Here is a 23,725-nt window from a genome sequence, read left to right as displayed (position 1 = left end):
CTTCGTCGTTCATTTTTTAACGTCACTATCTTGCAAAATAAAATTGATAATCCAATTTTGATGTCAGAACATCAATCAATTTAATCTAATCTAGTTTGTTCGAATCTGTAAATAGTAATTTCCATTATGAATTGATACAAAATACGAGCTAACCCTGCAACGTATCGGGCAGGTGTACTCGGGCTGCGAGCCGCAGTGCCAGCTGGAGGCGCTGGAGTACGGCGGCGAGTACGCGGTGCGCGTGTGCTGCGTGCGCGGCGGGCTGGCCAGCGCGTGGTCGCCGGCGGCGCGCCTGGCCGTGCCCGCGCCGCCGCCCCCCGCGCCCCGCGCGCGCCGCGCACGCCCCGCGCGCGCCTTCTCCTCCCGCCAGGTGAATACGGGACACGTACAGTTTGCCGGTTCGAGACGCATGGGCCACAGACAATCCAACCTCTAGACATAGCATAGTCGCGCTACCCCCTCTGCCACACATACGGTAGCGTTACTCCGTCTTCGAGTCAATCACGGCACGGGATTCGCTCACCTTGTCCCCCCGCACCCCCGTATTTTTGGCAGCATCGGTTTCATGAAAGAATTGGCCTAAGCCATAGAGAAAAAAATACATAGAGTGCTCACTCCATACATCAGTTTTAGTACCAAAAAGACTATTAGCATCTAGCATCGAGTAGCGGAACTATCAGTACTGCTACTTGACAATAGATGTCGTCACCGACCGGAAAGTCTTATGCTGTTGAGATAAGACTTTCCGGTCGGTGCTACATCTATTGTCAAGTAGCAATACTGATAGTTCCGCTACTCGATGCTAGATGTTGACACTGAAATTAATAGTCTGAACTGATGTATGGAGTGAGCACTCTATGTATTTTATTCTCTATGCCTAAGCTCAGTCTAAAGGTTGGATTATCAGTGGCATGGGCTCATTTAGACGATGCAAAAACTCGCATGCGAGTTTCATTACATTGCGGGTTTCGACCGGTCGTTTGAATTGGACGTAATCGACAGCCCGCGATGTAACTAAAATCGCATGCGAGTTCGCGCGCCGTCTAAGTCGGCCTTTAAAAGTGCCGGACCTGCGGTGTAAAGTACTCCACATATTTCGTTTATCGAATATACACTCGCTTGTACCTATATTATGTTAGCGTGCGAGTGTAATTTTTTACCTTCGACACCCAGTTCCAGTATTTAAATTGCAATTTATTTTATATTTGACCGGTTACCCCACAGAAAGTTCCCGGATGCCAATAGATATGTGTTTGTATCAGGTGGCGTGGCTGATGGCGGGCGCGTTCCTGCTGCTGGGCGTGCTGGTGGCGGTGCTGGTGCAGCAGCTGGTGGAGCCGCGGCCGTGACGCGCGCTGGCGGCGGCGCCGACCCGCGCGCTCGCCACCATCTAACGTGCGGTGTGGCCGCACCCGCGCCGCGCCCGCTGTGCAATTATCCGCCAATATTTTATCGAGAGACGAGACGTTGTAGTTGAATTCCGAATTGTTTATTATGTAAATGACTCGCCCGGGTCTAAGTATTCGGCCTGGCGACTCGCGGTTCGCCCGCTCTGTGGCTTCACGAGTGTATAAAATATTTTATGCGTAAATGTTGCAGTCACCGACTTGTATAATTTTAATGGCAGCGTATCATGATATCATAATTGTCTCTTGTATGTTGTAATTGTAAACTTTCACAAACTCTATATCTAGTCTATGCTTCGAACTTGCTGTTTATGTTTATTGTTCTTGTCTGAAAAGGCGATGTTTTATATAGTAACTGATATCTATTTTATTACGTTTCAATATACATGTAGTAAAATATTCTTTTAAATATTGAATGAAATGTACTTCCAATATTTACTAGTCTTCTGACTGTAATTATGTTTTCCAAATATTTAACGATATTTTTATAAAATATTTAATCGGTCTGTTGCATGTTTTGTCAGATTTAGTATAGCGACCAAGGTGCTCTATTATTATTAACATTCTGTTGAGAGGGACATGGCCCCTCGCTCTGCAACGAGTTTCCAGTGTGTGTGCTGTGATCACTTCCTTATGCGAATGAGACTGATTTTTAAATAAACGCTTTCTTTCTATAGACACGTTTTGAATTTGAAGGTTGCTTTCATAATATTGGTCCCTCGCCGCGTCCGCGCCCGCGTCGACGCCGGACCGCGTACGGCGCTGCACGCTAGACCGCGTACGGCGCTGCACGCCGGACCGCGTACGGCGCTGGACGTACGGCGCTGGACCGCGGACGGCGCGGCGCCTGAACGCGTACGGTGCCCGATCGCGTCCGACGCGGCCGTGACGTCACAGTCCGATCATGTACTCCGAATGCTTATTTGGTAACATTCATATAATCGTATTGTATCGACGATAGTTAATTTTAACATTTTATATCATAGGACATGAACTTTTATTAATCATTTATTCATTATATTATGTAAATTAGAGTTATTTGTATAATTTTAAATTTAGAGATTACGAATTATTGAGATTGTTACCACCCGGTATAATGGAATAGGGAGTTGTTAAATTCGACCCGATTTGTAAGAATTTAAGTTCCAAATATGACAAAGAAATAATTATGTAATCATCACTAAATATTGATGTTCTTGCTACTAATTGTTAATTACAGTATTAGAGAATTTTTAAGCTATCTTACTACGATGTCTTCGATCGATGATTTCTTGTAGATAAGCGAAATATATCTTTTATTGTATTCAGTCGTTCAGAAGTTAGAATTAAAATGAATAGTGCATTATGAATTTACATGTTTATACTTGGATGTTTCTTAGTATCATTGTTCACTATTGATGTTATCAGAAATGGAATTCTCTACTGACTATCGACTATTCTTATACATGACATTCGTTAGGCGGTTGTCCGATGGGTGGCGAGTGAGCGATTATTTTCTCGCACAAGAAATGTACTACGTCAGCTACACTGACTGCTTACACTGGCTGCGAGTTGCTTTATGAAAAAACACTCCTGCGAAGGAAAATAACTTGGTATTCGCTGATGGCGGCCGGTCGGACAACCGCCAGTGTCCGCGGCAGCGGCCGCCAGCACTCGTTTGTACGAACTTTACCGTGACGCACCAATAGGCTTAAACATAAATATAATATTTCGTAAATATATGATATTTACCTCTTCTGTGATTAGCGTATCTTTTCTTGTTAAATCTTCGTTGTTATCCGATGCATTCCTATATTTTACTTTCAGTTTCTTAGACGATGTCGGCGATGAATATTCACTTGTGCCTCATTTTGTAAGGCGTTGTTGGAAAGGTAAGCACAGCTTACGACATTATAAAAAAATATTAATTTTTGAAATGTTTATCATAATAGTGTGCAATTAACTATTTATTTATTATGTATTGCTTAATATAATATTTATTTTTTAGAAATTATATAGAGTTTCTTATAGTGTGGTCTAATTACGGAGGGAAAATTCGAAGTTCCTAAATAAGTTAACATTTGCACAATACACGGACTCGGCTAAACTGTGTACTACTTACAGACAAGCATTCCAAGTTGATTCCACTTGTAAATAGGCCTAATGAACTCTCGTCTTGTATGATTGTACATCGCGCTTTAGATGTCAAATGTAAATAAATCTGATGTTATGAATCATGAGCTTCATATAAGGGCATGTTTAGGTACTGAACATGTATGCCAATGGAAATTACTACACTGTATTGAGACTAAACGTTTTAAAATAATGAAATGAATATATTAAATTAAATAACGGGGATAACATCTCATATTGTATTTGTGTTTGAATTAGTAACGTATAACGAAATGTATATGTTTATAATGTAATATTTGATGACGTTATGTATACAATTTATTAAACATGAATATATCAATAAAACTATATTTTGTGTACGATGAATGTTTAATTTCATTATTTAACTTAAATCACCTTAATTTTAGATCACTACAAAATGGATTAACTACCTCATGCTAATTATTTTTGACTCTATGAACATTCGTACTCGAACTGAGCTAAGACTACGGCATGAGCAAATGCATGATTGTTAAGTACATATTTATAAAAGTCTTAGGGAAAGGGAATACCCTTTCCGCGTAGTATCAGCTCAGTTGTCAACACAATTAATAAAAATTGTGGGTACATGTGTTAAAAATCATAACTACAACAAATTTTACTTAAAAAATAAAGAATATCAACTAACAATTTATCGTAACATATCTTAAAAAGACAACACGCTTCTTTGGTCCTATTCGAAGACTAGACATTTTGTACTATAATGAGTATTGGATTATTCTACTCTAAAAGTCTACCTACACACATGCAACAAATCCGACGAACGTGTGAAAAAGGCACTAAGTACAAATATATAAATTGCGATTCGGATTCTTTGGGGGCATAAGGGGCTATTTTCCAACCATGTTCACAGTGAGTTATCAATCATATTATTCAAAATCAAACCAAGGGTCAATATTACGACTTTAACCTTTTGGACGCCAATGACCGATATATCGCACCGTAGGTTCAACGCCAAAGACCGATTAATCGGTCACAGGCCACAGAGCAACATAGACTTACGTGCATATGCATAAAGTTCAATTTCAGTTTTGACACTTCGGTGACGTGGCGTCAGCGTGACAGCTTTTGTGTTTGACACGGTGTCGAAAAGGTTAAAGTTCAAATGAATAAAAGTTGTGCCGGTGTTTACAGACAACAGATAACTGACTCTTTAATTTGCACTGTGAACCATGAATATTGGTGTTAAAATCTTTATATAACAGGTAAATGATGTAAACCGCCATATAAAATTGAAATGTTTATGTTTAGCTAGCTAGATTTTTGCCACACGATATATGTATGTATATTTTTCACTTAAACTTATTCTAATTTCTTTTAAAGACTCATTGGAAGTATAAATAAAACTGACCAGCAAATATAACATGACACCCTCGCTTCTGATTTACGCGGAGGGGAATAATTGGCACGATTTAATGTTTTCACTATATATTTCATTGTAATCGATCAAATATGATTCTTCTTTGGTAGCTATGTTATCTATGCAGCCTTTGAAATTGTGTGGGAACGCTTTCTTACTTATTGCACTATCCTCTTCGTTAATTCCACCTGGAATAAAACAAAAAAACATGTTCTGTAGATAATCAGAATATTAATAATATTATGTATCCGGCTCGAAGGACCATAAGAAACGTATTATGAAGTGTAAATGTAAATTTAAAAAGTTCTCATTTAGGCCACAAGATGGCAGACCCTCTAACATGCACGGTCCCTAATAAGAATAATAAAATATGTCCGGCTCGAAGGACCACTTAACATGAATGTTGTAAAATGAGCCAGTGCCGGTCGAGTGCGTCGTGGCCACTAAACAATAGTAGAATTAATCAACGACGTTGTGCAATTTTATGTAGTTTTTATAAATCCAACCACGTGAATTAGGGTTGAAGTTGAAGTAATAAGGCATACTAAAAAAAATTGACAACATTTTTTAACTCCTTGACGGCATATGCATGTAAATATAAAACCTGAACAACTTACCTATAAACAACTCCACGTCATCATAAATAGACTCGTTCAGAGCCAGCTCATCATTGTACACCAAATTCTGATCCACAACAACGGACATGTTGGCTTTATCCAACCTTAGCATCAACACATGCCATTCCCCGTCAGCCAAGAAACCAGCTCTGGGCAGCAACTTGGACTGTATTTGCAGCGGTTTGGGGAGCCGCCATTCTTGTGTGGCGGACTGCGTGAGATATTCGCGGGAGCTGGACCACGCTAGCTTGAGGTAGCCGTGCTCTAGACCGAAGCCTAAATATTCGGTGTCCTGTTGAACAAGGAACGGAGTTTCATATCTTTGATTTGAAAAAAAAAAAACGGATAAATACGGCGTATAATATCTCAGATTCGGTATTTCTTAGCCAAAGAAAAGTGATGATAGACTCCGACCACGTTAAGTATGCATCGACTTAGAAGTGATAATACATACCTACATACTATCTCATAGGAGCGCCATATATAATTGCACGATAATTTTCCGTGTTCGACGGCCTATATGCTACGAGGTAAACTCAATAGGTAACATTCGTCTCGCTATCAGACATATCACATTTTATTTATCTTCATTTCGTAGAGGCTAACTTGTAGTCTGAGAATGCCAAAAACCAAAGACAAAGTGCCAGTTGCACTTGACAGACTGATCAAAGTCACCCGGCGCGCCGCGGCGGTTTACTATGAAACTTTCCATACAATAAAATTTAGCGAACGCTTTAACAATGACAAACAGTTTGGTGCAACCGAATCTAATACCCTATTTCAGCGAAGAAGGTCCTTAACCTTTTCCACGCCGTGTCAAACACAAAAGCTGTCACTCAGACGCCACATCGTTGAAGTGTCAAAACTGAAGTTGAACTTTATGTATATGCACGTAGGTCGATGTTGCTCTGTGGTATGTGACCGATTAATCGGTCTTTGGCGTTGAACCTACGGTGCGGATATATCGGTCATTGGCGTGCAAGAGGTTAAATAAATAAATAAATAAATATTAATGGACATTTTTACACAAATTGACTAAGCCCCACGGTAAGCTTAAGAAGGCTTGTGTTGTGGATACTCAGGCAACGATAGATATAATATACAAATACTTAAATACATAGAAAACAACCATGACTCAGGAGCAAAATATCTGTGCTCATCACACAAATGCCCTTACTGGGATTCGAACCCAGGACCGCGGCTTCACAGGCAGGGTCACTACCCACTAGGCCAGACAGGTTAATGATTTGCTCACCATTATAACAGAAAGCAGCAGGCCCGCTGGCTCGGCCGTGGTGAAGTTGAGCGTGACGTACCGCGGCGGCAGCTTAGAGGCGCTGTTTAGTCGCTGCTCGCTGACGCGAGGCGCGGCCGATCTCCGCCCGAGATACAGGAGGGAATCGCCCGCGAATTGGGGAATGGTAACGTTTACTCCTGAGAATAAAAACTCATTGGTAATACTGCTGTGGTCAAGCTCATTTAATTTACAATATCTGGGAGACTCGGAAACCATATGAAAACTCAAAAATGCCCGTTTTCCCAGAGCTAAGACCTCGCTAGATCGATTTTCCGCCCCCGAAAACCCCCATATAGTAAATTTCATTGAAATCGTTAGAGCCGTTTCCGAGATCTCCGAAATATGTATAAATATATAAACAAGAATTGCTCGTTTAAAGGTATAAGATAATTAAGAAAGCAAAATTTTACACTATATGTGATCAATTCCTGGCAGTTTACTTTATAAATTGAGTAGTTCGAAACTAAAACATACTAAATAATACATGTGGCTACTAATACTCAGTTGGCAGTCAAACCCGCTTATCTGACACATCATACACTAACACATCTGTACAGAGATCGCCTGCGGCGCCAGCGCATACAGTCTCTCCTAGACTCCACCATAGCACACGTGCCGCCTGCGCACGCTACAACACTCCCAGTAGTAAATGTTCCAATCTCTACGTGTCTCTACTATAAAAAAAACCGGCCAAGTGCGAGTCGGACTCGCGCACGGAGGGTTCCGCACCATCAACAAAAAATAGAGCAAAACAAGCAAAAAAAACGGTCACCCATCCAAGTACTGACCCCGCCCGACGTTGCTTAACTTCGGTCAAAAATCACGTTTGTTGTATGGGAGCCCCACTTAAATCTTTTTTTTTTTTTTTTTCTGTTTTTAGTATTTGTTGTTATAGCGGCAACAGAAAAATACATCATCTGTGAAAATATCAACTGTCTAGCTATCACGGTTCGTGAGATACAGCCTGGTGACAGACGGACGGACGGACAGCGGAGTCTTAGTGTCCCGTTTTTAGGGTTCCGTAGCCAAATGGCAAAAAACGGAACCCTTATAGATTCGTCATGTCTGTCTGTCTGTCTGTCCGTCTGTCTGTCCGTCCGTATGTCACAGCCACTTTTCTCCGAAACTATAAGAACTATACTGTTGAAACTTGGTAAGTAGATGTATTCTGTGAACCGCATTAAGATTTTCACACAAAAATAGAAAAAAAACAATAAATTTTTGGGGTTCCCCATACTTCGAACTGAAACTCAAAAATTTTTTTTTCATCAAACCCATACGTGTGGGGTATCTAAGGATAGGTCTTCAAAAATGATATTGAGGTTTCTAATATCATTTTTTCTAAACTGAATAGTTAGCGCGAACACTTCCAAAGTGGTAAAATGTGTGTCCCCCCCCCTGTAACTTCTAAAATAAGAGAATGATAAAACTAAAAAAAATATATGATATACATTACCATGTAAACTTCCACCGAAAATTGGTTTGAACGAGATCTAGCAAGTAGTTTTTTTTTAATACGTCATAAATCGCCTAAATACGGAACCCTTCATGGGCGAGTCCGACTCGCACTTGGCCGCTTTTTTACCCTTTGGGTATGGAACCCTAAAAATCACTTACTGAGCTGACAATCAAATCCCGCATATCCCGAGGCGCAGACGCACTTGTCTCCCCTACATTTGCCGGCGGGCGGCTTGCAGTCCTCTTTGCTGCAGGCGGCGTGGCGGCGACAGCGGCCGCCCGCGGCGCCGGCGCACACGCAGCGCGCGCGCCCCGCCTCCACCACGCACGAGCTGCCCGAGCACGCCTCGGCGCCGCACGCCGTGCCGTCGCAGTCACCCAGGTTCTGACCGGCTACAAGGAGGAAGAAATAATAATATAATAAATAAATATTATATAATATATTAACGACTGTTCCAATTGGAAATTAACTGACTTTTATTCATTGTTTTTATTTTTTCTGTTCTTGTATTCTCGTAAGTCCTGACATTGTAAATTTATATTTTGGATTTGTAAGTATTTACCTACTTACTCTTATTCTAATTGCGTTGACAATCCTTATTGGAGCTATAATTTTATTTCATTAGTATTGTTATTATTTTCATTTTTATTTTTTATTTTTATTTTGACGATCGTGATAGAAATTCTTATATTTTTGACATCAATGCAAACTTATTATGTACCTTAATTGTCTTTCATGAAATAAATCATCTATCTATCTAATAAAATAAAAAAAACTTTATTTAGGAAAGTTCAAAATTCCATACAATATTGTTAGTAATACATTACAGCTACGTGTTAGTAAGTACAATAAAATTAATCATATAACATAACACAACATTTTGACAATGAGATCAAGATTTATAAAGTCAGGCCTAGTCAAACAATAGTGCACAAGGGTGTTTTTAGGGTTCCGTAGCCAAATGGCAAAAAACGGAACCCTTATAGATTCGTCATGTCTGTCTGTCTGTCTGTCTGTCCGTCCGTATGTCACAGCCACTTTTCTCCGAAACTATAAGAACTATACTGTTGAAACTTGGTAAGTAGACGTATTCTGTGAACCGCATTAAGATTTTCACACAAAAATAGAAAAAAACAATAAATTTTTGGGGTTCCCCATACTTCGAACTGAAACTCAAATTTTTTTTTTCATCAAACCCATACGTGTGGGATGTCTATGGATAGGTCTTCAAAAATGATATTGAGGTTTCTAATATCATTTTTTTCTAAACTGAATAGTTTGCGCGAGAGACACTTCCAAAGTGGTAAAATGTGTCCCCCCCCCCCTGTAACTTCTAAAATAAGAGAATGATAAAACTAAAAAAAAATATATGATGTACATTACCATGTAAACTTCCACCGAAAATTGGTTTGAACGAGATCTAGCAAGTAGTTTTTTTTTAATACGTCATAAATCGCCTAAATACGGAACCCTTCATGGGCGAGTCCGACTCGCACTTGGCCGCTTTTTTTTGTTGTCCCAAACACTTGGGATTTTTTATGTTATTTCTACTCAGAATCACGAGCTCTTTCTATCCTAATAGGGGAAAAAAGTGTCCCGAAATTTCCATACATTTTTCGATCTTTCCATTACGCGACTGCCATACAAAGTCTATGAAAAATGGTGACGGAATGGAAAAAAAACCTTAGGACACTTTTTTTCTCCTATTAGGATAGAAAGAGCTCGTGATTGTGAGTAGAAATAACGTAAAAAATCCCAAATTTGAAAAAAAAAGTGTTTGGGACAACAAAAGAAAACGCCCACAAGGGGTAAAACTTTTACTATCAAATTTACGTCACTTGAACTTTAAATAATTACTTACAGACAACTTTCAAATCGAGTTCGTAAATACTACTCTGAGCTGTCTGATAAAATAAATCCAAAATGGCAACATCACGCTATATTTACTCGCTACAGAGTTGGAAAGAGTAAGGTATTAGCTACTAATTTTTTTCTTATCCGATACTGATAAAGTAGAAAAAAAAATTTAAAATGTACCTACCTAATATTACACCGTCACTCATTACCTAGAATATGTTGACTTTCGAGCGGCAGCAGAACGTTGTTGACATGGAGATTTCTAATGCAGCCGGTGAAGGGTTCAGGTGGGCCGGACATCACGTCGAAAGGCAGCGTCGCCAGGTCTTGCGCGCCCCCTATAATAAAATACAATACAAATACAAATACAAATACAAATACAAATAATTTTATTGAGAAAAGTATAGTACAGTGGTTGCTCTTAAAGACTAATAATTTATAAAGACAAGTGATTTACAAATGCCTGAACTAGGATTCCCTGTGTTTCAGGCAGCAAAGGACAATATTAATTATTTATTACTTATTCACTTAATTATAAACTATAGGTATGGTACACAATATAAGTCTTATTACCTAAACAAAAAGTGGATTCTTAAGTTCCATTAAATATCAGAGTACAGTAGGTAATCATTTTACGACTATTAGTAAGTTCTCTGTATCATCGTACGTCATCTATTGAAGGGCGTTGCTATTAAGACGTGTCTTATTGGTGTTAAGTAAAATTGCTTGTTGGACATTTTTGGTCAAGTACAGCATACTATTTTCTGCATCAGCAGAATTATAAACGGGGCCAAAGTCAATATTGCGTAAATCATCTCCAAGTTTGTTTATATTTAAACAGCGGCGAACATGATGTTTGCAGGTTTCCACATCGCATGCTTTAGACTCTGATACAGAGAAACTATCTAGGTCAGAAAATATGCTATTATTCATAGGTAGTTAAATTAATGAAAGTGAATGAAGTGCTATAAAAGTATGTGAAAAGTTAGCGCTCCTAGGCGCCTTCATAATCTATAGAGTTTAAATACCTTTTTTCGGCCATTTTTCTAGCTGGGCAGTCGGCTTCGCCTGTTTGGTGGTTGCATGGTTTCTTGTAGTACGAGCATGTTGCACATTTTGGTGCTTCGTCCTTTTTTGTGCATTCCTTAAATGAGTGACCCGCTTCGCCGCAGTGGCCGCAGATGTGAGTCTCCATTTTGCAGGTCTTCGCTGCATGATTGTAAAGCTGACATTTGAAACAGCGCGTAACCAAGGTGAAATCCCTAACAGGGCACGATGACCAATTCACAAAAACTCTGTCGTTCGTAATTAAGGCCTTGCGTATCGCCCCAGAAACTTCAATTATATAATTACAGGTCTCGGCGTCCTTTTTTCCGGATTTGTGACAATAAATAGATGAAAGGGAAAAATGACATAACAGGATTTGTTTTTCTCTGTTAATTCTACCTTGCTGATCTATAGCAATGATTCATTGATTTTATACATTATAGTGGCCCGCTTTCATCAAGTGCCACCACCGTGCCACTGCGGGCCAGTGACGTTACGTCACACCAGACAGTCGATCCTGTAAGAGTGTTGTACAGCAACTGACCGAGCAGCAGGTTGGCCTTGTGCGCGGTGTGCGGGTAGGCGTGCGCCAGCAGCGGCTCGGTGGCGAGCGCGCCGTCGGCCCACACGTACAGGCGGCTGCCGTAGCGGCCCGCCTTCACCGAGTGCCACGCGTTCAGCGCCACCACCGTGCCACTGCGGGCCAGTGACGTTACGTCACACCAGACAGTCGATCCTGTAAGAGTGTTGTACAGCAACTGACCGAGCAGCAGGTTGGCCTTGTGCGCGGTGTGCGGGTAGGCGTGCGCCAGCAGCGGCTCGGTGGCGAGCGCGCCGTCGGCCCACACGTACAGGCGGCTGCCGTAGCGGCCCGCCTTCACCGAGTGCCACGCGTTCAGCGCCACCACCGTGCCACTGCGGGCCAGTGACGTTACGTCACACCAGACAGTCGATCCTGTAAGAGTGTTGTACAGCAACTGACCGAGCAGCAGGTTGGCCTTGTGCGCGGTGTGCGGGTAGGCGTGCGCCAGCAGCGGCTCGGTGGCGAGCGCGCCGTCGGCCCACACGTACAGGCGGCTGCCGTAGCGGCCCGCCTTCACCGAGTGCCACGCGTTCAGCGCCACCACCGTGCCACTGCGGGCCAGTGACGTTACGTCACACCAGACAGTCGATCCTGTAAGAGTGTTGTACAGCAACTGACCGAGCAGCAGGTTGGCCTTGTGCGCGGTGTGCGGGTAGGCGTGCGCCAGCAGCGGCTCGGTGGCGAGCGCGCCGTCGGCCCACACGTACAGGCGGCTGCCGTAGCGGCCCGCCTTCACCGAGTGCCACGCGTTCAGCGCCACCACCGTGCCACTGCGGGCCAGTGACGTTACGTCACACCAGACAGTCGATCCTGTAAGAGTGTTGTACAGCAACTGACCGAGCAGCAGGTTGGCCTTGTGCGCGGTGTGCGGGTAGGCGTGCGCCAGCAGCGGCTCGGTGGCGAGCGCGCCGTCGGCCCACACGTACAGGCGGCTGCCGTAGCGGCCCGCCTTCACCGAGTGCCACGCGTTCAGCGCCACCACCGTGCCACTGCGGGCCAGTGACGTTACGTCACACCAGACAGTCGATCCTGTAAGAGTGTTGTACAGCAACTGACCGAGCAGCAGGTTGGCCTTGTGCGCGGTGTGCGGGTAGGCGTGCGCCAGCAGCGGCTCGGTGGCGAGCGCGCCGTCGGCCCACACGTACAGGCGGCTGCCGTAGCGGCCCGCCTTCACCGAGTGCCACGCGTTCAGCGCCACCACCGTGCCACTGCGGGCCAGTGACGTTACGTCACACCAGACAGTCGATCCTGTAAGAGTGTTGTACAGCAACTGACCGAGCAGCAGGTTGGCCTTGTGCGCGGTGTGCGGGTAGGCGTGCGCCAGCAGCGGCTCGGTGGCGAGCGCGCCGTCGGCCCACACGTACAGGCGGCTGCCGTAGCGGCCCGCCTTCACCGAGTGCCACGCGTTCAGCGCCACCACCGTGCCACTGCGGGCCAGTGACGTTACGTCACACCAGACAGTCGATCCTGTAAGAGTGTTGTACAGCAACTGACCGAGCAGCAGGTTGGCCTTGTGCGCGGTGTGCGGGTAGGCGTGCGCCAGCAGCGGCTCGGTGGCGAGCGCGCCGTCGGCCCACACGTACAGGCGGCTGCCGTAGCGGCCCGCCTTCACCGAGTGCCACGCGTTCAGCGCCACCACCGTGCCACTGCGGGCCAGTGACGTTACGTCACACCAGACAGTCGATCCTGTAAGAGTGTTGTACAGCAACTGACCGAGCAGCAGGTTGGCCTTGTGCGCGGTGTGCGGGTAGGCGTGCGCCAGCAGCGGCTCGGTGGCGAGCGCGCCGTCGGCCCACACGTACAGGCGGCTGCCGTAGCGGCCCGCCTTCACCGAGTGCCACGCGTTCAGCGCCACCACCGTGCCACTGCGGGCCAGTGACGTTACGTCACACCAGACAGTCGATCCTGTAAGAGTGTTGTACAGCAACTGACCGAGCAGCAGGTTGGCCTTGTGCGCGGTGTGCGGGTAGGCGTGCGCCAGCAGCGGCTCGGTGGCGAGCGCGCCGTCGGCCCACACGTACAGGCGGCTGCCGTAGCGGCCCGCCTTTACCGAGTGCCACGCGTTCAGCGCCACCACCGTGCCACTGCGGGCCAGTGACGTTACGTCACACCAGACAGTCGATCCTGTAAGAGTGTTGTACAGCAACTGACCGAGCAGCAGGTTGGCCTTGTGCGCGGTGTGCGGGTAGGCGTGCGCCAGCAGCGGCTCGGTGGCGAGCGCGCCGTCGGCCCACACGTACAGGCGGCTGCCGTAGCGGCCCGCCTTCACCGAGTGCCACGCGTTCAGCGCCACCACCGTGCCACTGCGGGCCAGTGACGTTACGTCACACCAGACAGTCGATCCTGTAAGAGTGTTGTACAGCAACTGACCGAGCAGCAGGTTGGCCTTGTGCGCGGTGTGCGGGTAGGCGTGCGCCAGCAGCGGCTCGGTGGCGAGCGCGCCGTCGGCCCACACGTACAGGCGGCTGCCGTAGCGGCCCGCCTTCACCGAGTGCCACGCGTTCAGCGCCACCACCGTGCCACTGCGGGCCAGTGACGTTACGTCACACCAGACAGTCGATCCTGTAAGAGTGTTGTACAGCAACTGACCGAGCAGCAGGTTGGCCTTGTGCGCGGTGTGCGGGTAGGCGTGCGCCAGCAGCGGCTCGGTGGCGAGCGCGCCGTCGGCCCACACGTACAGGCGGCTGCCGTAGCGGCCCGCCTTCACCGAGTGCCACGCGTTCAGCGCCACCACAGTGCCACTGCGGGCCAGTGACGTTACGCCGGATAATCGATCTGCAAACAACAAAAGCGATTAGCTCAATGGTGCTCATTCATGTTTACTATTTTTAGTGGTGTCAATCTATTGAGAATCTAAATCGAATCCATAAGTGGGCGTTTTTTTTTTGCTGTCCCAAACACTTTTTTTTTTTCAAATTTTTTTTTTTTTTTAATGTTATTTCTACTCAGAATCACGAGCTCTTTCTATCCTAATAGGAGAAAAAAAGTGTCCTAAGGTTTTTTTTCCATTCCGTCACCATTTTTCCATAGACTTTGTATGGCGGTCGCGTAATGGAAAGATCGAAAAATGTATGGACATTTTGGGACACTTTTTTTCTCCTATTAGGATAGAAAGAGCTCGTGATTCTGAGTAGAAATAACATAAAAAATCCCAAATTTGAATAAAAAGTGTTTGGGACAACAAAAAAAAAAAGAAACGCCCAAGTACGCCCTATTGGACTTATGTGCTTATTGTGTCTTTTTTCTTTTTCCTTGTTTGTTTTATTTTGTTACTGTGTTTTGCGACAATAAATGACTTTATATATATATTTTTTTAAGTAGGTACATCAAGCGATACGAAAGTCAGAAATGAAATCCAAAGTCGTATGAGTACGATTATTTCTAAAGCACGTTTGAGACTATGATTGAAGTAAACCTGTCCATCGATATTCCAATAGTCCTCCCTGCAATGACAGCGCGGTGTAGAAGTGAGGTGTCTCCACGAACGCAATGAGGCCCCGTTCCTTGTCCGGCTTGATCTCTGCTTCGAGAGCCAAGCTCACGCTGGAAACGGCTTGAGGCTTCAGCTTCACGTACGACCTGGTGCCGGTGAAGTACACGTCCGTTGGGATGAGATCTAAAAGACAATGCAAATAAAAACTTGGAATAACAATTTTAAGACCCTGCGTACAATATTTTGTACATATCCCACAATAAATTTTGAACTTCCATTGTGTAACTAAGGGTTCCAAATTCGAAAACAAAATAACTGCTTCTGGGTCTCAGGAGGAGAACCTCGGCAGTAGTAGCTCTATTATAGGGATCTTTATACCTTTATCACAGTATGTGCCGGTCTTTCCGTACGGACAGTCGCACTCAGCCCGGTCTGCCGTGAACACGCACTCGCCGTGGCACTGGCTGACAGCGCGGTCGCAGGGGCTGCGGGACGACGCGCATGTGGCACCGAACCAGCCTTCATTGCAGATACACCTGTGGGGTTTAATTTAGAAGTTAGAAGTAAAGAACACTTCCAATATGTTGTTTGTTTCACTATGCAAGTCCTAACAGTATTACCTAAACTTTTTACAGGGTAGTTACACTAATAGTTACTAAAAATGGCTGAAACTAGCAGTGACTTGCTAGGCACTGTGCCACGCCACATTGGCCCACGCCGCAGTATAGTGCCTTACCCGCGCCCATAGCCTGCCCAGAGACCTCCCAAGTGCAGCCTTATCCTACCGACTGCGCCAATGTTAGATGATTAAAAGATCGAGATCCATAGCAGAAACCAGTCTGCTATTTTTAAATGTGCAATTACCAACATACTTAATACATACGTAGCCGGCGAGTGAATACACAAAGCCTCTGACTCACGCCGGGGTACAGCGCCTTGTCAAGACCACCTAGATACTTATCTACAACTTTAAGCTTTGGTTTCCTCCGAAAGCGGTGCCGTCATATAGCGGCCGTCTCCATACAAATACTACGACATTTAGCCGTATTATTTAGTATGGAGACGGCCGCTATATGACGGCACCGCTATCCTAGGAAAACCGATCTTTACCCGTATGTAGCCGGCGAGTGAATGCACACGCCCCGTGGCGCGTTGCACGACTTGGCGGTGCACTGCGCCACGCCGCACTGGCCCACGCCGCGGCCGCCCAGCGCCTTGCCCGCGCCCACGGCCTGCCCAGAGACCTCCCAGACGCAGCCGCGCCAGCCGCCGTGCAATGGTAAGTCGTGGGGAAGATCGCGAAAGCCGAGGGAGGGGTGACCACCTAAAAAAAATTTATCGTAATTCCCATTTCCATATCAGAAAATTTTATGTCACCATGTTCACTTGATATAATCCAGCGTCTAATTTATTAGTACTTGTAACGTATTTGGACCTAATTCGACCTGTGCAAATGTAATTTTATGTGCACCCTCAAACACGTCTTTTGGTATTGGCGGAAGTTAAGCAGTACACACTCACCGATGTACACGTACGGCTGCACAGTCATCTTCGCGTCGTGCGCGGGCGCGTTGCCCGTGGCGTTGTGGCGGCCGTCCACACTGAGCCCGGCGGAGCGACCGCGGCGCCACACGCGGACCACGTGCCCGCCGCGCCGAGGGCTCAGAGCGCGCGCCGTGAACACACGACGCGGCCCTGGGAAAGTATCTTCTTAATACGAAGTCCGAGTGCAGATTAATTTGACGAAACAGTTGACATAAACGTAAGCTAATAATGTCAGAAACAGAAACCGAGCTTTACAGTTTAGCTACTGAATTAACTTAATAAATTTAGTAAAAATTCTGTTTATAAATAATCAATCTGCTGATTAGAAAGTCAGGAAAAAAATACAAACCACCTCCCATATTCCAAGTCAACATAACATATCCCTTCACAAACGTCAGCGCCAAGTGGTGACTATGCGCGTCATGCCTTCCCCCCTGTCCCACAAACGCGAGCAGCGCTATCTGTTCCGTGTCCGTCGTTTGGAACCGCAGGCGCAGGTCGAAGCGCTCCGAGCTCGCCTGCGACAGCGGGTAGATGAGGTAAGATGATATCTCGCTGCTTATTGGAGCCAGCGATGGACGCGTTATTTCAACATCTGAAAACATTTTTAGTTTAATTAAGTATAGTATAAATTCAGTTACAATCAGGAAAAGTCTATGTGAATCTACATTAATGACTCAAACTATGAGGAATGACTGAGCTGAGACTGAGCGCATGGAATGGAGGTATATTCAAGATTTGATAATTTAAATATGTGAAAAAGTTTAAATATTTATTATTAGAAACTTAAATATTTACGATTCTCTACCAGTTAGTCTTGCAGAATGGAGTCTTGACAGTTACGTATAGAAGACACCAATTTAAAGCAAGTGTTCGGCGTTGGCTCGGGGACTCTTGCATCTTGGATTTCATTATCACCCAGATTATCTTGAAGACACACTTGAATTGACTTGAATTGGAGCTATATCAGCTCGACCTGATATAGCTCCAATTGTCTCTAACCAATATATGGCTAGATTAAATAAACGGTGATTTTTAAATGATGCACAGGGAATATATAAGTTTCACCAAAGCTTACTAGGTATTTTTAAAAAAGTAAGTAACTAAATCAAGCATAATATTAAAAATTTAATGAAAAAAAGAACATTGAATTGGTTTATTCCGCAAATAACAAAATACTCGTAGAAATAAAACAAAAATAAAATATCTATGTAAAAAACGGGTGTCAGACTTCAGTTGGTATGTAGGTAGTAGAGGAAGTACTGACTGTATTCGCAGAAGATGCCGTGCTTCCCGTAGGGGCAGAGGCAGAGGAAGCCGCTGCCCGGGTGCGGCACGCAGCTGCCGCCCGAGCGGCACGGGTTGTGCGCGCACACCGACATCTCGCAATGCGGGCCGAGCCATCTTTAATAACACACACTGAATAGTTCAATACTTACATCAGATGCGGAAACCTTACAGAATTGAAAATGTTACACCTATGCACAAATCTTTGAGTCTGGATATTATGGAAGACAGGACAACCCATCATAACAACTTAGAATCAAAATTCCGTTAATTTTTTTTAATTGATATTTTAGGTTAGTTAGTTATTTTTGTTAAAAATCAATTAAAGCTTCTAGTTAAAAATGAATTAATTAAACTCCCACAGAAGCAGTAAATACCGGTTTATTTCCCTTCTGACTTCGCATCATGTGACCCAGGTGAGAGGGCACTGAACGCCGGGGACAAATGAACACCCATGAACTTTAATAATTTCCGACGAGCCTAAGGTACGCCGCGGAACTTCACTCGGCCACATCACTTCGTAATTTTTCCAAAACCGGAATCCGGGTACAGTTACTTACCCATTCGCACAGGAGCATGTATATCCCTCGCCCTGGTCGCTGCAGGAGCCTCCGTTGAGACACGGCCCTGACAAACACGCCAGGGAGGAACACTCGCTCACATCGCTCGCTTCCATTGCTTCGCCGAACACTTCGCGCTTTTCAGCGTTGACCTGCATTAGAAATCAATCAAGGTGAAGATAAATCTCTGGGGACTTATTGAAATTAAATCCTATTGAATAGCAGACATAGAATAGTGTTAGCGTTTTTATTATCTACAACAGCCACGCGAGCGACCTGCAGCCTGCAGCTGCCCATTAAACTAAATTCCGTGAAACACACCATCAAATCCCAGATGCATCCTACAAAAGGCATGGTGTCGTTGGCATGGGGCATGTTGCCAAAGTACAACATAGTGTTGTTGTCGAGCGCCGCCACGCGGGCGACCTGCCCGCCGCTCATTGCCACCGTGTCGTTGAGGCGGAGCGTGGCGTTGCAGTGCTGTGCGGCGGGGAACAGATCCAGTCTGAAACATAGAAGCAATGAAATAAATAATAAGTAGGTAGGCACAATTTGGCTTCTAGTAGAGAGGGGAAGAACAAAAATTTCTACATGAGACCAGTTCACAGCTGAAAACCTATATTATTATTCAAGGTCTGGTGAAGTAATGATTACAAATAGTAAATGGAAATCCAAAGACAAGTTAGCTAAGTGTGATAATACATATTCTGAAAAAGAGTTACCTGGCTTCAATCTTCATAGGGTATCCTTTATTGACGTACGTTTTCAGCTCACTGAGAAGCATAGTCTGATAACCACAGGAAAATTTAAACTTCAGAAGCCCAGAGTTCATATACAGCTGTACATATACCCCCTTCGCTATATCAACATGCATTAGTTGCCCATCTGTTATCAGAGTCTTGGAGTTGAACTCTATGCTTACAGATGTGGTGTTTCGTAGCTTATGAGCTACGAAGGAATTTCCACTGAAGGCTGCTGAAGTTATTGAGATCTTTTCTTCGCAAAACATTCCGCCGTAGTTGAAGGGACAGTGACACTGAAAAGGAACAGAATTTAAAAATCCATTTATAAGCATGATTAACATTTACGTCTAACAGCTACTTTTATAAGTACAAAATCCATACCCGAATTCCTTGAGGAGTGTTTACACAAATTCCTTGATTGATGCAGATAGATTCGCTGCACTCTGATTGTACAGTCGTGTATGCAAACGTAGTATTGTCAAAGAATGTAGTCATCTCCATCGTTTCGGTAGTAGCTGAAGACGACGAAGCCAACTCTGTCACGGGGTGTTCAGTTGGAGCGTCAGTGAACATCTTTACAGTGGTCGTATCCATTTCTGGAGCCGTAGTCACTTCTACAATTTCTGTTACTGCAGATTCAGTCGTTATAGTTTCAGTCGTAGTAGCGAGATCTGTTATTAATTTCGTAGTTGCTTCAGTACTTGTAACTGTTGTAATAAATTCGGTTGGTTCCTCCTCCGTTGTTTCAGCAGTGGTACCCTCTGTTTTGGAGTCTTCATATTCTATGGTTTGTTTGATCTCTGTGGCTGATGTAACATAAACGTCTGTTTCAGTTGGGGTATATGTGTCATCAATATCAAGAGTAGTTTCTGTTGTTTCCTGGGTTGTAACTTCTTCAGTTCCAGTAGCTACACTTTCAACAGTAGTGGTTATATCAGGTAACACAGTTGTCGTAGTACTATAATCCCATAGTGTAGTTGTATCCGAATCAGTAGTAGTATCGGTTTGGACATCAGTAGTTGACATATACGTGGATTGAGGTATTGGAGTTGGGCTGACATATTCGCAGTCTAAGGTATCATTGTCAAGGATTAGACATTCGCAGAAGGACCCAGTGAGGCGAGGTGGGCAAGAGCAAGTGAAATTGTCAATACCATCAATGCAGGTGCCTCCGTTCATACATCTGAAAATCATGTTTTTATGTACAATTCAATATATGTATAGATAGGTGGAAGTAAAATATTAATTTGGTTGGCATTCAAAATTGACTAACCCTTGAAAAATTAGATAGCTGTTTGCAAAATTACTATTGATCTAACAAAAATTGTATCCATACCGGGGTCCGAGTTCGCATTCGTCATACTGCAGTTCACACCGTTCCCCGTGGTAATCCGGAACGCAGTAGCAGACCCTGAACCCGTCCTCAACAACGCACAGCGCGTTGTTGCTGCAAGAGTTTGCATCGCAGAATTCTATTTGAGTTTCGCAGCTTTTACCGGTGAATCCTGGAGTTGGCAAAAAAAACATATTTACGGCATTTCTCAATTGGAAAAAATCTTAGTGCAACCGATTTTCAAACCGGTATGAATTTAAAATAAAATATTAGGCACCGAACGTACCTATGGCGACTATTAGGGATCAACACAATATTTTTTTCCTTTCAATTTCAAGCATAGGAAAATTACGAGAGAAGACGAATAACTTGCGGGTTAGAGAAAAACGCTATTCATATACTTAAACATGATTACCCAACGGCAAAGCATCATGTTTTAAACCCGCAACATTTGTGGCTTTCCAACACAGGAGGGTCCCTATATGCTTTAAGTGCAATAAGTAGTTTTTCGTCTGAAATTCCAACAGAAAATCTGATGGAAATACACATTTAATTTACGATTTTCGCAACTACAATCTAAAAACGTGTTAAAACGATTGCTCTCACCGTAAGCGCAGGCGCACATGTAGTCTGCGTGCGCGTCGATGCACACGCCGCCGTTCTGGCACGGGTTAGACTCGCATTCGTCGATCTGAAAATCACATCTCGGTCCCGCCCAACCTGACAAATTAGAAAGTTATTTAGAATATAGATTATTGGACTGGAAATTATGTCCATTTGTCTATATGAACCTGCGATCCAAACGTTTGCTGTCGTCTTCAGTATACATACAGTATACATCCGCGTCATTTTGAAACATAACTGTTCTGTACAACAGACACTTCTTTATACCAATGTCAACGTTTAAAATTAAATATACCCCAACGACTTCCGTGGACTGTAAACGAACATTTTCGACTTAAGTATAATTTTTTTTCCGTGCCTTGGTTGCCCCTTACCGGCAGTGCAGGTGCAGTAGAACTTGAACCCGGGCCCCTCCCGGCAATGGCCGCCGTTGTGGCAGCGCGCCTCGTCGCTGGAGTTGCACACGGCCACGTCGAGCTCGCAGTGCTCGCCGGCGAAGCCCGGGCCGCACGCGCACAGGTACCCGGCCTCCAGGTCGATGCACGTGCCGTTGTTGAGGCACGGGTTGGATTCGCACTCGTTGAAGTTGGTCTCGCAATTGTCGCCTGCAAAATAGGTCACCCATACCTATTTCCTAATTGTTTTCAGTGTTATCATGAGTTTTTTTATAACCAGTCGTTACAAGTTAATTCTGCCTTCTAAACTTATTGCGGTATTAATACAGTAGTTGAAGCTCACGACTTACTCGTAGATACGAGTAATCAAGAAAACTCGACGTTACTTAATACATGGCGTCTGACAATGAATAACAACTACAATACAACAAATAAGTAAGTAATACATTAATTAATAAAAATAAGGGTTGATACTTTTATTATTATACGTGTATAAAGTAATTGAAATTTTTAATCATATTACTTGTGACTCGAATACTGCAACAGTTAGCAACGATTAATTTATTATTGGGTGATTGATTGCTTTTCCTTTAAGCCAGTGGCACGACGTCCCCGATCTGGCCCAATCGATCAATAGGTACCAACACAATTGCGTGAGTATAGATGTATATCTATTAATTATGCATATCTATCTACTACTTAAGTATGTACCTACTATATATCTGAGAATGTAATCATTCTAGGTTTCGAGCTCATTTTCGGTCGGAGTTTATATGACAGAGTTTATAGCAGGGCATCTCTCCCCAAAGCCGACTACATATAGGTACTTGTCTGTCATTTATCAAATTGCAGGTAAAATTCTATAGGTTATGGACCCAGTATGCTCATTGAGGCTCTAATCAGTAAGTACCCTTCAAATTTCAAAATGCCTGCAAATTTGATAAAATCAAATACGCATATTTTTTTATCTTATACAAAACAGGTCAGCTGCTGGCAGCCACGTTTATAGATAGATCCCATACTAACGATAAAGTCGTACGCACACGAGCAGTTGTACGGGGCCATGCCGTCGACATGTCTATGTCCCGCCGTTATGTCACAGCTCTGACATACCATCATCATCTCATGTACCTATCACACACATCAGCACCTACCTATGGTATCAGCACGAGGTGGCTACTTACCGATGAAGCCATCTGGACACGAGCAGTTATACGAGGCTATGCCGTCGAGACATGTCCCACCGTTCTGACACGGCGCTGACCAGCACTCGTCCCAGTTAGTCTGGCACTGGACGCCCGTGTATCCATCCACACAGTAGCATGAATATGTACTGAATAAAGAAATAGATAGGTAGGTACAATAAATTTTAGTTGATCATTAGGTTTCATGAAGTGGAAACGGTAGCATATTTAAATTAGGTACAACGAAAAGTACAAAGCTGTTTGGATTCTTCGACCTAATATGTACATATTTAAATTCCTTAAGTTTTAATTTTCTTAAGTTAGGTATAAAATATGTTTGAATCCACTTCCTATATTCACCTGTTAACATCATCGATGCAAATGCCATGCAAGCACGGATTTCCGAGGCAGGCGATACCACCAGTCACCGAATGAGTACAAAATACAACGAGGGTCACCACTTGCACTGCCCTACTTACAATTCCAAACATAATGCCTTTGTTTACTTTAGCACGGCATTGTCTAAAAGTTTTCACCGAACACACGTCTTGCACGAAAAAGTTTAAGTTATAATTATGTCGTAAAGTAGCACTTTTCTAAATTAAAAAACATTTAATAAATAGCGAGTAAACCTCGTTGCCTCGTGCTGCGGGTGTGGTAGAGTTGTCGCCATAGCGACCTGTAAACATACAATACATGATGACATGATGCCTTCACCTCTTTTATTGACAATATTTCAACGTCACGGATGATGAAATGCCGAGGACGAATTAATTTACCTACTAACTTTCGTGCAATTTAAATGTGTAATTTTAATTTACGCTTAGCAAATTCAAATTTTTTT

General features: G+C 44.0%; 2 protein-coding genes across 3 annotated transcripts in view; one reads left to right on the top strand and one right to left on the bottom strand.

Moving 5' to 3' along the window:
* Positions 1–1,474, top strand: part of LOC134648309 (fibronectin type-III domain-containing protein 3a-like) — a 77,011-nt gene extending 75,537 nt beyond the window's left edge. For both annotated transcript variants that reach the window (XM_063502801.1, XM_063502802.1), the window contains 2 exons: positions 173–370; positions 1,263–1,474. In XM_063502801.1, the coding sequence (XP_063358871.1) occupies positions 173–370; positions 1,263–1,349 (285 nt within the window). In that variant the 3' untranslated portion in view covers positions 1,350–1,474. The remainder of the gene's footprint in view (positions 1–172; positions 371–1,262) is intronic.
* A 3,249-nt stretch (positions 1,475–4,723) lies between these two features.
* LOC134648105 (protein eyes shut) lies at positions 4,724–23,434 on the bottom strand. The gene is made up of 21 exons (XM_063502575.1): positions 23,242–23,434; positions 22,882–23,030; positions 21,677–21,907; positions 21,285–21,398; positions 20,682–20,850; positions 19,727–20,528; positions 19,325–19,638; positions 18,924–19,107; positions 18,603–18,754; positions 18,023–18,159; positions 17,105–17,350; positions 16,732–16,905; positions 16,321–16,534; positions 15,589–15,746; positions 15,193–15,393; positions 14,367–14,552; positions 10,357–10,485; positions 8,449–8,682; positions 6,790–6,968; positions 5,535–5,826; positions 4,724–5,105 (listed from the first exon to the last, which is right to left on the bottom strand). Exons 1-21 carry the CDS (start codon positions 23,370–23,372, stop codon positions 4,942–4,944), a joined length of 4,560 nt encoding a protein of 1,519 aa, XP_063358645.1. The 5' UTR covers positions 23,373–23,434; the 3' UTR covers positions 4,724–4,941.
* Positions 23,435–23,725: the final 291 nt, after the last annotated feature.

The sequence above is a fragment of the Cydia amplana genome, chromosome 5, assembly GCF_948474715.1.
Source record: "Cydia amplana chromosome 5, ilCydAmpl1.1, whole genome shotgun sequence".
Taxonomy (NCBI): Eukaryota; Metazoa; Arthropoda; class Insecta; order Lepidoptera; family Tortricidae; genus Cydia; species Cydia amplana.
Note: the sequence above shows the minus strand (reverse complement) of the source record. Positions and strands in the feature narration are given on the sequence as shown.

Coding starts and splice junctions, on each gene's coding strand:
- LOC134648105 (XM_063502575.1), bottom strand. CDS start 23,372: ATGTTTGGAATTGTAAGTAGGGCAGTGCAAGTGGTGACCCTCGTTGTA. Junction 16,906..17,104: donor GACTTGGAATATGGGAGGTG/GTTTGTATTTTT, acceptor ATACTTTCCCAG/GGCCGCGTCGTGTGTTCACG. Junction 15,394..15,588: donor CGGCACATACTGTGATAAAG/GTATAAAGATCC, acceptor ATTGTCTTTTAG/ATCTCATCCCAACGGACGTG.